General features: G+C 36.8%; 2 protein-coding genes across 3 annotated transcripts; one reads left to right on the top strand and one right to left on the bottom strand.

Annotated features, from left to right (window-relative positions):
• Positions 1-194: 194 nt before the first annotated feature.
• Positions 195-5495, top strand: LOC589864 (coiled-coil domain-containing protein 137). The gene is made up of 6 exons (XM_030984267.1): positions 195-348; positions 1227-1396; positions 1857-2073; positions 2618-2700; positions 3914-3993; positions 4485-5495. The coding sequence occupies exons 1-6, from the start codon at positions 269-271 to the stop codon at positions 4743-4745; spliced, it is 891 nt and encodes a 296-aa protein (XP_030840127.1). The 5' UTR covers positions 195-268; the 3' UTR covers positions 4746-5495.
• Positions 5496-7852: 2357 nt separating this feature from the next.
• Positions 7853-13023, bottom strand: LOC105446602 (RNA pseudouridylate synthase domain-containing protein 1-like). 2 transcript variants are annotated; one of them, XM_030984266.1, is made up of 6 exons: positions 12955-13023; positions 11732-11907; positions 10776-10927; positions 10038-10161; positions 9260-9470; positions 7853-8623 (listed from the first exon to the last, which is right to left on the bottom strand). In XM_030984266.1, exons 2-6 carry the CDS (start codon positions 11840-11842, stop codon positions 8403-8405), a joined length of 819 nt encoding a protein of 272 aa, XP_030840126.1. In that variant the 5' UTR covers positions 11843-11907; positions 12955-13023; the 3' UTR covers positions 7853-8402. The 2 variants fall into 2 exon arrangements, with proteins under 2 accessions (XP_030840126.1, XP_030840125.1); XM_030984265.1 differs by having other exon boundaries at positions 12969-13023.
• Positions 13024-14684: the final 1661 nt, after the last annotated feature.

Below are 14684 nucleotides of genomic sequence, written 5' to 3'. Positions count from 1 at the left end.
CTTTAAGATTTTCCTCGTACTTTTTAGTCAATATCCCTGTTTATGATATAAAATTAAACATGTTGCCCCTAAAAAATGTTAAAAATTTACTGAATAAGACTGAAGCGGAATGATATTGTCCATTTTTGGAATGTGATGAATTGTCATGGTGAATCCTTTACCCCACCCCCATATCCATACCCCCCCCCCCCCCCCTACTGCATGTTTGGCCTCACTTGCAGACTTGAGTGAATTATTTTCTAATCGTCTTTTTAAGAAGTTGTGAAATATGGGTCGGAAAAGCAGATATAAGAAGTACAAAGCAGTAGATCCATTTTGTGTAGGCTCGAGAAAAAGAAATTTGATACGGTAAGTGTGAGTGATAATTTAGAGAGCTCGAGAGTGGATCTAGAGTGAGTGTCGTGTATTATCTCGTGTGTGGCATAAACTTTGTCTTCGGTCCCACTTGTTAAAAAGCTTGTTGTAATTGTATGTCAGTGTGGAAACCCATTATCCTGGCTGTGTTGTATTAAAGACTGTTCTATTGATTCTCTACATTTCAAACACCACTGTACGAAACTCAACTTAGTTCTTTCAAAATCTGTACTTAAGTGACAATTGATGACAGCTTAATAGCAGTAAAAACTAAAATACAATCTTTTCATTTTATTTTTACCGATGCGATGTTAGAAAGACTAGTCTAGATCTACTCTATCTAGTCTGGCCATCTAGTCTAGAGTCTAGTCTACTCTAGTCTAGATCTATAGATCAAGACCCTACTTTGAAAATTCAAATCGTGAGTCTACTTAATACTATCAAATCCCGGCCCCGGCCCCCCCCCCCCTCCCACTCCGTGAACGGAGGGATACCATGCGTGTTCCCAAAATGTCCGGTAAAGGGGTATAGCTACTTTTGGCGCTTGTTCAGGAACCTATCCAAAATTGGACCCGTAACTCATGGCGTGGAGATACCCGTGTCAATTTTCTTGTTATTTTTGGAGTATTTTTCGGATAAACATTGATATTAGTATCAGTTCCTCATTAAGAAAATGCCAAAATGGCCAGAAGAGGGACACAAGAGAGGAGGGAGTGAGAGAGGGAGTAAAGGAAGGGTGAGCAGGGGGGGGGGGGGGGGGTGGAGCTGCACTGCTCCAGATTTTCCCCATTTATTCTTGTTATCATAGTTTTTAAATTCTGTTTATTGACACCTTCCAGTTTTCAATTTCACCCTTTTCTATTACTCCATAGTCTTGAAAAGGTATTCAACAAACCACCAAATAAAGAGGATTTTGAACAGAAACCACCCAAGGGTTTCATCGAGCTGATGAGTTCATTGAAGGAAGATGGTGTTCGAAAGGAAAAGAAGGCTGAAAAGAAGAAGAGAGAGAACGAAGAGAGCATGGAGGATAATGGGGGAAGTAAGTAACGGTAATTATTAGGAATTTGGGATCAATTATATTATTTCATATTTGCAGTTTGCTCTTACATGTAAAGCTATATGATTATAGGAATTTTCGACTGGTAAGAGTTGTATATGAATAATAAAGGTGTTCAAGTTATTTTTTACAGCAAACTTGAAGTAGAGTGACTAGAGTCCTATTCCTTCATGCTTTCCAACCCGCTAAATTTTGGGAATTAATTGCCACCATACATTCTGAATCACTATTATTATATCTTCCTACCTTAATTGTACTCAAATGTGAAGGTGTTCTTATGAAAATAAAATTTCATGTGTAAAAAGTCATTGCTGAAATCACATTATTTCAAAGAAGTAGCAGACATTCTTTATAGATTTGATATTTATAAATACATGAATGCATATGCACTTTGTTTTTGTTTTTGTTTCCCATTTGATTTTGTAATGTATCTTGTTCACAGACAGGAGGAAAAAGAAAAAGTTTGAAAGACATCATTGGGAATCCGATGGCCAGTACATTGCCAGAGTGGATAGGATAGCCACAAACGTTGTGAACAAGGAGAAGATGGATATTCTAAAGAGTGGAGGAGATAAGGAGGCGACTCCAAAGAAACTCACCAAAGAAAAGGAGAGGAAACTGAAAAGGATAAAAAAGACAGCAGCAGAAGCCAAAAAAAAGTAAGTTCATCATTTTCCCCTTAATAGTTTTTATTGTGATATTGCCCCTCTATCCATCATCGTTATCTTTGTGGTTTTACCATTAAACATTGTATTATATTTACTTTCTATTTTGTAAACCATGAACCAAAGTTCTCATTCCTTTTATATAGATAGGAATTATAATTTGTGGTCGTTCAGCATTTTGTTCACTTATGTTTATGTGGGCTTATATTACTTTCATATTGTAAAGAGGTTTAAAATTAAGAGTTATCGCACTGCTCACAACTAATAAGACTGAAAAGGTACACACAGTAACAAAAGTATAGTAACAATGTTTGAATAATCAATAATGACTTGGTAATCGTGTATGATGTTTCTTGTGTTCAAGAGTTAGTGGATGAAATGTCATGCAGAAATCTATCTAACTTCTAATATCAACTGGTAATATAGTTTGTTCCTATGAAGCAACAAAATGTAGATACTTTGTATTCCATTATAAGAGCATTTGACAATTATACATCAAACAAAAATGTACAATTAAAGGATGTTGCATTAATTGTAGGAAACTGGAAGAACAGGAGGAATATGTGAAAGCAGCCAAAAATGAACAGATGCTAGATTCCCTGGAGAAGGAAATGATGAAAGGTAAATGTAGAAAAATCTCCTTTTCTAAAGATTGTGGTCTCTTAAAGCCCCACTGTCCTACTTGTAGCTACTTGCTCCCTCTATAAAGAAAACTTCCTCAATCGGTGCCTGTTGGTCCCCCATGATCTTCTTTTTCTTATGTTAGTTGAGAGCCGAGTTAATGAGATAGCCACCTGTCAGTGACCTCGATGTGTGGTCTAATCCCTTCTGGCCCAGTAGTATTGACGGTCTTTAACTCACTTTCTCTCCTTCTGTCTCTCCTTTTCTCCTCTTCTCCTCCCTCTCTTCCTGTCTCTCTCCCTCTGTCTTTTTCTCTCCCTCTCTCTTTTTCTCTCCCTCTCTCTCTCTCTCTCTCTCTCTTCCCAGGTCACCTCTCTATTTTGCGTGTGTCTCATTAATTTGTACAGGACATCTCTCTGTTTTTATCTCTTTGTCTCATTTATTTTTTATTAGTCACCTCTGTTTTTGTCACCTTCTTAGAACTTTCAGTTGAGTACCTGCCTCTTAAATTAAAATAGAGTATTTTCGTACTTTGTGCGGTGCTTGTGCCGTGTGTAGGGTGTGGCTGCGAAACTGTTCTTCTAATATTCTATAATTTAAAAGTGTGGCAGTGCAAGTAAAATGTTGCCATGAGTAGTGTCTACTCTGGCCTTAGTGTGATTCCTTCTAGCCCCCTTTTGAACTGTGTAAGGGTGGAGGCTGCTCTAATACATCATACATGTACACTGTAGATGCTGGAAGTCTCTGTCTCATTTGTTTTTACATGAATCATTACAATTTTTTTTAAACTTCCTTAAGTCATATTTCATGTTATTATGAAAAGCAACCCCTGTAGTATTTATCATTCCCACTCCACCTGATAACACAAATTCAACTGGAAACCTCTATCATGATTGTCTAGTACTAGGGTGAAATGTGTCTTTCAATTGTTACACTTTGTTGGAACTGAATGTGTGGAATACGGTAAGGATATTCTTAGTAAGCGAAGTATACTGGCAATATTCCAGCAGAGTCCCAAGTATTGAAGTATGATATGAATCATCTTTCATTCTACCGGTACATTGATTAAACTTCCATCCTGAATGTTGGCATCTGTTTGCCTTGTTTCTGCTTTCAATTTCAGTCATTGCCTGACTGATTTTAATCAAATGACTAGAAGTTTGTGGATCCTTTACAGTTTTCTTTTGTATTTTCCCTTGAATATTGCTAATAGATAAGGTATTATTTGGAGAAGTTGCATTGGAACCGCCGACAATCACCAAAGCACCCAGGAAGGGCCAAGATGTAGTAAAGGTAATTACATTGGTATTTCACAAAGTCCTTATTATATGACTTATAATTGGGCTCTCAGGGACGTATGGTTCTTTGTTTTTGTTCCAAGGGACTAAATGTACTGGTAGGTGTTATGAAGAGTTATGCCTCAAGTCTCAAACTGCATGTATCTCTCTGGCTACTTGGCGACACCACTAAGTTACAGAAAGCTGAATTGCATACAAAATACAGTTAGTATGTTTAAACTTTACATTGATTAATATATGAGGTAATTTTAATCCTCTGGTTCTAACTATTTTTTATTGTAAAACAAGATGTGGCAGCAATGTTACTGGACTTTCTGAATCAAGTAAAACATAAAAAGTTAGTAACAACCATATCAGTAAAATGTGTGAAGGAAGAATCAACCCTCACAATTTCTACTGATAAGTGTGATAAATATCAGTAAATTCTAACTACCGGTATCTTAATGATCTGATTTTCCCCAAAATTTTTTGATCTTATGACGTTAGCCTGGTCAACGAGAACTGCTTCTTAAAGGACTCATGTCAGCGGACCAATCAGGTACCAAGCCAACTCAGCAGCGCAAGAAGGCTGGACAGGGCGGGCCAGATAGCAAGAGCGGCCAGAAGAAAGGGAAGAGGAGAAAAGACATGTCTGCTCTGGAGAAGTCACGCTTTGACGAGACGAGAAGCTCGGTTATAGAAGCTTACAGGAAGCAGAAGAAAACCACAAGGATATCATTGCCATTGCCAGATGAAGATTTGAGGTGATGGATGGATGGAAGGAGTTCAGAGACTGAAAGGACATTTTATGTGATACGCCGGAGCCCCAAGGATGGGACATATTTATAGCGATGTTGATCCAGGTTAGGCCGATGGTCAGTGCAGTCATGAAGCAGCAGAACTGATTAGGTGAAACCATGCCATAAACAAGTCCTAAATTTGTTGTCAATGGATTAATGAGTCAGTACTGCAGACATAGTAATGAGACTGACACCAGGGGGCGTTTCACAGAACTTGTCATCAGTGACAAATGACAGTTTTTGTTATAAGCTACTGAAATCCTTGCTTTTGATTGGTTATCAGCAGATTTGTCACTGATTTTTGCCATTTTTAATTGAAAAAAGGCTTTGTGAAACAGGCCCCAGACCAACAATAGACCGACCATACATTAACATTACCCAAATAACAGAAAATTGGTCTATTTAGAGTTGGTTTGGGCATGTGACTGATGTATTAAGAGGACATTCTGTAGTTCAACTGATGTAATTTGCCATCATTATAGCCTTTAACCCATGATTTATAGTTGTAACTTTTAGAGACTTATGTGCAGAAATTCTTTTCTTTCTGTTTATGCTATTATGGAATTTTTCTTCTGATCAGGGCCCCGTCTTACAAAGAGTTGATATCAATTGCAACTATGTACATAAGAGATAGGAGACTGCTAACTTGGGATTAAATGGGAGGACTCGCGATTAATTTGGATCAATGGCAACTCTTTGTAAGACAGGGCCCAGATGACCCATTCAGAGCTGCCAACCTCAACTGAACAAAAATCCTATTTTGAAAATAAAAATCCCAGTTTTGATCGATCAATACTTTCTAACTGCGAAAATGCTTCTTTTTTTTTGGGGGGGGGGGGGGGGGGTTCCAATTTGCATAAGTTCCTACATACAGGAAGAAACTTTTCAATGGACCAATGGTTGAATACGCATGATTTGTTCGATGAGCCAATGAACATCCCCAAATTGCCAATGTGAGATGCTTGTAGGATACTTTACAGGAGACAATGGGCTATTTGCCATTGAAAATGGCACACAAACACACATTTTTTTTTTTACTTCAAAAAACGTACGAAATACGATAAAATCGTACTGGTTAGCAGCTCTGCCCATTGCCTACGGGAAATTAGTGATCTGTGTAAAGCTTTTGGCAATGAGAGAATTTAGTAGTGAACAGGCTAATTATCTGAATTTGCTTCTCTGATTAAACATTCATGCATAATGAATTTGTGTTATCAAAACATCCATATCTTCCACCACCAAGAATTACACGTTGAAAAATAAATGCAAGTACTGTATGTCAATAAAGTAGCTGTGATGTAAGCCATAGCACCATTTTAAATGCAAATGGATTGTAAAAGAGTCTTCTTAGAGAGAAAGAGAGAGAGGAAGGGAAGGAGAAAGACCAAGTGAACAAGAAATGGAGAATTAGAAAAGGAGAGAGGATAAATAGAATAGGAGGAAGTTATATAAAGAGTGATCAAGACAAAGTGAAAGAGAGAGACAGAGAGAGAGAGAGAGAGCATAAGTGAGCAAGTGGTGACTAAGGAGAGAGGATAGACATAGTTCAAGGAAGAGAAAGAGAGAGAGAGACAGACGGACAGATTGGGAGGAGAGATATAGAAGATGAAAGAGAAAAAGAACTACTGAAATCAAAATGGAGAGATGAAGCATTTAAAAACGATTAAAAATTGAGAGGGACAAATGAAAGAGTGTAGGAATGAGATATACTGCTGCACAAGCTGTTGAATATATATGTAGTTAAACTTGTATGTGTGAGGGAATTACAGTAATACAAAACAAAAAAGTTGTGTAAATGTTCACACCAATGGGGTAAACAATGCCAACCATTTAGTAAAGATGAATTAAACATGTCTATTAAAGATAAACTTGAGTTCTGGTAAAAAAAAGAAAATGAATTCTCACAGAATCTAGCGAAACTTACACTGAATGTTCAAGATTACAAATAAATGTCATGTGCCAAACAATTTTGGAAGAAAATGTATACTGGCCGAGTAATGAGCGTAGAAAGATAAGGAAATCAAGGTAGAGTACAAGCCCTGACATCATTTGTGTTGTCCCATATACATCTTTCTGTGTACAGTGATTGTTACTTTACCAAGACTGGGCCAAATTCATGATGATTTTGATGACTCCAGAACCTTGCAGTACAGACCAATACTTACATGCTATATGATGAGCTTTTTCTGATCCATTCCACACCTTTTCTTTCACAACTATGCAATCGCATTACCAGAACTCACCTTTATCTTTAAAGTTATCACCCAAAATTGAGCTTTTGATACAGTCAGCAAACTATACATTTATATCATCCAAGACCATTTTCCAAAGTTGCCCCATTTTTCCGTAAACTCTTGTACATCTAGACAACATATATTCAAACCACTGCCAGTCAAATACAGATAATAGACAAAGAGACACAAAAGAACATACCACTGTTACCACATATAGGATCAAAATTACAAACTTGGAATCTTTTAATGTATCATATGAAGTAAGAGATTCTTTTTACTAGGATCACATGATCTCTATTGCCAACCATGCTGTGAATGCCTGCACTCACATTTTTTGACATATGATGCACCACGCGTTACCCCGGGGTACCGTAGTACCCCGGGGTACCGCGTTGTGTAGCGCCATTTCGCGTCCACTCGAGTACAATGTATGGAGTGCGTGCACATAGTTCCGTGGTATCTCTATGGTGTATACTATGCATGGTGTGCATGCATGCACTGCTCGCGCTATAGCGCTTGCTCACGATCACAAGCGCACTACGGTGGCTATCCAATTAATAATTTTAATTATACCACAATAATAATACAGGGTGTATCATAACAGCATGAAATGATATCAATAATAGAATAATTACTCATAACAACAATGAATTTTAGAAATACAGGACTTAAAGGATTTTTTACAAGAACATTGGACACAATTGAAGGTTGAAAAAATCACACAAAAATAATTTCCCACTTTTTGGTAACCCAGGGTACAGCCTTAAAAAAAAAAAAAATAATTCAACAAAATGGCCGAATTTTTTTGGGTACCCCAGGGTACCATTTATGTCATCATATGCTGCTGACAATTAGATTACACGCAAACCATCATGATAAAAAGTCCATTTTGGATCATAGGCTCGAGTAATAGCATCCTCTCCAGTAATATCAATGTGTCATCCTCATATGTGTAAGTCTGTCGACATAACCTGTTGTAAACTGGCGATGTGAATACAGCATATGCTACCGTTCATCTGGGTATGGGATCCATTTCCAATCACTGTCTTGTGTGAACACATCTACCATTGCATTAATGCTTCCTCCTGGAAGTCATTGCAAATTGGCCATTAAATATCCATTGTGTGAACACAACATGCTACACATCATCTCGGTATGGGTTCCACTTCCAATCATTGTCTTGTGTGAACACATCTTCTGTCATTACATCAATGTTTTCTCCTGGAAGGCATTGCACATGAGCTGTTAAAAATCCAAAGCATGAACATGACATATGCTACCTATCACCTTGGTCGCTGGTGTGAACACATCTTCTTCCATCACACCAACGTTTTTTCCTAAAGTCATTGCACAAGAGTTTTTAAAAATCCAAAGTATGAACATGGCATATGCTACCTATCCTCTTGGTATGGGATCCATTTGGGATCGTTGTCTTGTGTGAACACATCTTCTGCAGTCACATCAATGTCTTCTCCTGGTATCGGTATGTGGAGTGTATGGGCTAAGAGCATCATACGGTACGGACTCACATCTTTCCGCATGCTATAGGTGTAGTCCCCAACGATGGGATGACCTATGCTCTGGCAGTGGATGCGGAGCTGATGCCTGCGCCCTGCAATGAGGAAGATAGTGGAGGATTTAGAAAAGGTACATAACAATGGGTTTTTGTATAGTACTCACTCATAATAAATGTAAATGAATGGAAGATGCGCGCAACAACAGTCCTATGCTTATTCATCGGGGTATGTGTTATAAGATACAGAAGTGTGAAACGTAATACAATTAATTCATCATTTAAACAAAAAAGCTGTAGTTTACCGAGACTTAAAGTGACTCGGGAACATTGCCTCTGATTCTGAAACAAAATCTGAATATAGCTCATGCTGCAATCTCAATTATAAACCTTTAGGTCATATAATGAATCCCACTGATTTTTACAAGCCTATCGCCTGTCTGATTATCAATATATTTATGATTGGAAATCGAAATTTCATTTTTCGTTTTCCTAATGGTTTTTATAACACTACAGTTTATTGGGGAAAATGAGCATAGTAAAACCAGTCACTCAAAGATTTTTTACTTTTTTGAGGCCCTTCATGATCATTTTGAAGTGCAATTTTTTTTGGCTTCAATATTACACCATATTACAGACGCTGATAACACGTAGGGCCATGGATATCAGATTCAATATTGTTAAACGATGCCTTTAAATCATGTTTGAATTTTCATTGATCAAGCAATCACTTGCCTGTGTGTAGCTGCAGTAGAAGCTTAGTAGCAGGTTCGCTGTCATATTCCCCTCTCTGTAGCACCTCTAGTCTAGTCAGGGCACTCAGAAGCCTGGTACCGGTAGGACACTCCCCATCATCCACCTTCATCATGTGACTGAGATCCTCCTCGGGGTTCGGGTAGATGGCCTTCTCGATCATCATGGTATCCTCCGTGACGTGACCTCTGACCTTCAAGTCATCAACATCAAGAAATAAAAACTTGAATTCATACTTGCACTATACAATGATTATTTGATTGGATGCAGTTCTTGCATGCTCCACTCTTCCAACTTTGAACAAGTATTCAATAGTACAAGTCAATGAAAAGTTAGAATATGTGTTGGTGGCACTTGTGTTTGCCAATGAAAAAGCAAAAACTTGAGCTCTTCTAAATCTATGCACTACCTGTACTTTACTTCTGTTCCATACATATATCAAAAGAGAAGAAAGTGCAAAGAAGAAAAAAAGCGAGAAAAAAGATGATATCTTTGTTAAAGATTGGATGGATATTCAGTGTTTCTGTTACTGTTTAAAAGTGACTTTTAACTTGAATAATGTGTGTACCATGAAATAATGTTGCAAATCTGTTCCCAAATCCATTCACTCAATGAGGATCAACTCCTATCCAACACCACCGGTACATTTATTCCATTAAAATTAATTCTGCACACACATTACATGTATTATGTAAAGAATGGATTAATTAAATGCCGTGGCTTGGAATAATCCTCCCAAATATCGACAAAGTCTACTTACCAGTGCTAGATATCGCTTGGTAACTCTCCTGTCCTTGAACATTTTCCCAGCATTCGCTGCAGCCTTCTTGTTCAGGGCAAGACATAGAGCTCCACTGGTTGAATAGTCAAGCCTGTGAATGAATCTGTAGGGAATGAAGGGAGCTGTCATCAACTGCTTGTATTTTCTAAATGCAAAATTTAAACTAAACAACTTACAATTGCAGTATTTTACGTGTTTCCCTGAAAAATCTCTGGATGGATTTTGACAAACCTAATGACAAGACATGGAACTAAATTAATACACTCTGGTCAAATTTGGAATTTTACATATGTACTTAAAGGTAGTGCCTATAAAGTCAACCCATATTTTTTTAGTTTTAGTGGTGGTTATTTTACCCGACTGCTAAGAAAACATGCTCGTTAGTAAGCAGCCAGAGGACCGACGGATTTAGGTCCTCTCCGAGGGACCTGGTAAGGATACTAAATCTTATCAACTTTTTAATTGAGGACTATGTTGAACTTACAAATGCCGGAACCCATAATGTTGATCACAACATATTGTTGATGATATTAACATGCCTATAGAATAGAAATAGAGATGCTTAACTGTCAAAACATGTAATTTAAGCCATAAGTAACCTTGTTTCATATTATCGTTTACAACAAAACCGGTAAGTCGGTAACTATCACTTTCTATTCTTTTCTCAGTCCTCAAACACAATAAACCAATCATTTGTCTACTATATTACTTACTTACCTAAAACTATGAGGAAGACTGCTATCCACCAATTCTGGATGAAGATGAGCTAATTGGGTCGCAACTGTGATCGTATCCTTGGGGTCGTCACTATTAATCTTCACATCATAATGCTTGTCCACTGCTACAAAGTTCTCACTTTTATACAGGATCTAGAAGGGGGGTAACAGAAATCATTAAGATGTTGCTCGCACTTTATCTTCATGTAAAAGCATGAAAACAGTACTAGTGTTTTGAATTTCTTTATCATGATGTGTAGGTCTACACACTTATATATTTTTGTTTAAATTGTGTGCACTATAAACTCAACAGAGTTTTGTCATTAATTAAAGGCCTTTACAGAATAATTGTGTACAAAAACAACATTATTGGCATTCTTTTCTAAAGTTATGGTGCCATATACTTTTAATCATCACAACCCACACTTTAAAGACACTCGGTAGTTAGCTCTCATGGGGAATTCAACACTGTTCAGGTGTTTACCCAATAATAGGTGCTGATAATCACCAGAATTAGCCTTCAGTTTTATGACCACCAGGCCTTATGTAACGTACTGCGTTTTCCACCCATTCCCCTACGTGGTAAAGTCATTATCTCACTTTTCCCTCAAACCGAAGACTCTCGAGACACGAGGGGTATTTCTCGATTGACCATCTGGTTCGCTGTGAGCAGACCTAATACCTGTACACACGTTAATGATTTTTATTATCCACCAAGTCTGGTGTCAGCGAATTATGGCCTTCTGCACATGGAAACTGACGAGTGACTCCCTTTAACAGGGAAATAATGTTCCACCTGGGCTAGTATCTGTCACAGCAACCTATCTTCAGTGAAAAGAAAACATACATGTACATCATACTTTGTTCTCTTTTATCAAATGTTTTTTTGTACTTAGGCGTATGTAATGAATCTTCATCAATAAGATTTACTGTGAAGATGAATACACACATACATACCTTGATATCATCTATGCTAGCTGGAGAGTTCATACCCATGTTCACTCGCCAAAAGTGAGCGTACTTCCAGCGGAGAAAGACTTGAACTTTGTTCAACAATGAGTTGACCATTCATTCAGGCAAGCAAGCTCAGTTCAAAAGGGACTTATGATCATTTTTCCTCGACAGTATATAGGCTGTGAAAACAACAACAAAAAGAATACATAAGAACTAAGATGAAAGTGAATCAAATAAAATGACCAGATACAAACACAAACATTCATATGAGAAAGAGTATCACATGTTTGTTACTCTTTCTACTAGGGTAATTGCCACCACCTGATCAAGATTAGGGATATTGCTAGGCCACAGTCATTTTGAATGGAGCAGAGGGGAGGTGTGTCCGGCCAATTTGATTTAATTTTTTCCTATAAGCAAAGTGAATAAATTAAAATAACTAATACAATTAATAAATTAGTAAATAGAAGAAGAAGAAGAAGAAGAAATAGACCCTAGGTAATAATATTTATATATTGTTATCAAAAATCCTTAATGAATTAGGCTCTTGTCTTCACATTTGTCATCATTATCATACAAAAATATAATTTATAGTAAATGCATCTACATCCTATTATTTTTATTAAAATAAAGTATATAATTATCATGACATCATTCCAACTGATTCCAATTTTGAATTCTGTTCGTTGATGTTGCCTTGATTCTTGAACAATAGATTTACAAAATCATCATGATGCATTTTGACCAATCACAATGCTTAAAATACTAGAGCTATTTTATAATGAGTTTCATATGTCCTCAAGAAGATGAATTTTCCAATATTTCCAATAAAACAAAAGGCCTAGGCTAGGGATTCTGAGAACAAATAATTTACTTACAAAGATATCAATATGTGGGGCCTGCACTAATTTATTTCAGAAATGGTAGATTTACTGTAAGCCTAGAGTTGGTTAAAACCTTTCTACTTCTCCATAAAGCAGCGCCTAGGGCACATAAATGATTCACTTATGTTTCCAATAAAACAAAAGGCCTAGACTAGGCTAGGGATCCTGAGAACAAATAATTTACTTACAAAAATATCAATATGTGGGGCCTGCACTAGTTTTTAATTAATTTCAGAAATGGTAGATTTGCTGTAGAGTTGGTTAAAATCTTTCTCCTTCTCAATAAAGCAGCGCCTAGTGCGTATAAATGATTCACTTATCGATGCAATACGACAATCTTACCCAAAAGCCCTCACCTGTTAATTACTTGGCTTGTATAACACTGCACTCAACCATGGTCTCTGGCATGACTTCCTACTCCTAGATCCTCGGCGCCGCCTAGCTAGCTAGCTCGGTACGGTTGGAGTTCAAGACTACGTATCGTACTCCGCATACCTGGTATGTATTTCGTCACGTCACAGAGACAACAGTCTTTTTGTTTTAATGAGGGGAGGGAGGGGGGGGGGGGGGGGCACATATTGTACACACATTCCCTTTTCTATTTCTGGCTTTCCTAAAAGTTTTCCCAATCGCCTCCTTCCCTAAACTTTGAATCTTGGATTTTAACAATACACACAAAAAGAATAAATAATTAAATCTCAAGGAATTCCTAACATTTTTACTCCGTTTATAGGAGGTAGGGAGGGGGGGGGGGGGGGGTGGTTAAGAGTGGATGGACTGTTCACTGCACTGTCACAATCTCACATAGGTATCTCATATGCTGTAGGATTATCCATGATCACATATTAATAAGTCAATGAAATACTGTGATATATATTTGCAACAATAAAGCTGACTTTATTTGAGTAAATTTCATTTACACATACAAGATCTTGGATTCTATATTTTTTTGTAAAAAAGTAATACAAATTAAGAATGAAAAAAACAAAAACAATAGAAATACATGGTGTAGCTCAAAACTTCCAGTCAACTTATATTTAGTATTTACCCCTCATCACTTCAGTAAAAACATATCACTTAAAACAAAGGAACACTGTATCTCCCTTTTCTCTCTCTCATTCCTCCCTAAACGAAATGAATATTAAATTACACAACAGAACTGTAAGTGATAACAGTCAAATCATATTCAAAAATTGAATTTACCCACAGCAATTACTGCAATTACTTAGCAAAATCTTTTTTCCCTTGTAACAAATATATTACATATTCCATATAATCTTAGAACATTTCAAAATATCAAACCTTTGTGATAAACTAGAGATTTTATTAAACTGAACAGTTTAGTTGAATACACTCTCTAGTAACAGAATTGTTACAAATATTATACAAAGATGGCCTAAGTCTACATCAAATGTTACAAGTTGAAAGCTAATACCTACATGTGTTATTGAAATGATTTGCTAAGTTGCCTGAGAATCCTATGCAAGAATTTATCACCAGTGTTTGATCTTAAATTGTTTGAAGGAGATTTTCGGAATGGCATAGAGGTAATACACTTTTGTGCTTTGTGGACTTTGCAGGTTTGCACACCATTCAACAGCCAACTAATCATTTAAAGCATTCATTAGAGTTCATGATACAAAGTCATAATTTCTTTGAAAGGAAGGAGAGTTGGAGCACATAGGAGGATCATTTTGTTTACACTTCCCCTCGTAATGATCATAAAGGATATTTTTCAACACATTATCTGTTTAAGTTTGAGCTACCTGTATTGGTTACTAAATTTTCGTAGAATAACTAATAAGTTATTCCAGTAGCGCACAATGCTGATACATAGATATGAAACCCCGAAATCCAGGAATTTATGTGAAAATGGCAAGAACTTTTACTGGATAAGCATTTGTGGTTGGTTTATGTCCCAATTTACGTATTACTTGAAGAGTTGTTGAGAAATAAAGTTTTTATTTGTTTGTGATTAATATGGTGTTCAATTTCAAAAAGTAACCAGAATAATATCATCAATGAAATAATTAATAATGAAATTGATTTACGGCTAAATTTGTGCAAAATTA

Source organism: Strongylocentrotus purpuratus, unplaced genomic scaffold (genome assembly GCF_000002235.5).
Source record: "Strongylocentrotus purpuratus isolate Spur 01 unplaced genomic scaffold, Spur_5.0 spur5_scaffold_14, whole genome shotgun sequence".
NCBI lineage: Eukaryota > Metazoa > Echinodermata > Echinoidea > Camarodonta > Strongylocentrotidae > Strongylocentrotus > Strongylocentrotus purpuratus.
The sequence above is the reverse complement of the archived record's forward strand: the minus strand, read 5'-3'. Positions and strand labels throughout refer to the sequence as shown.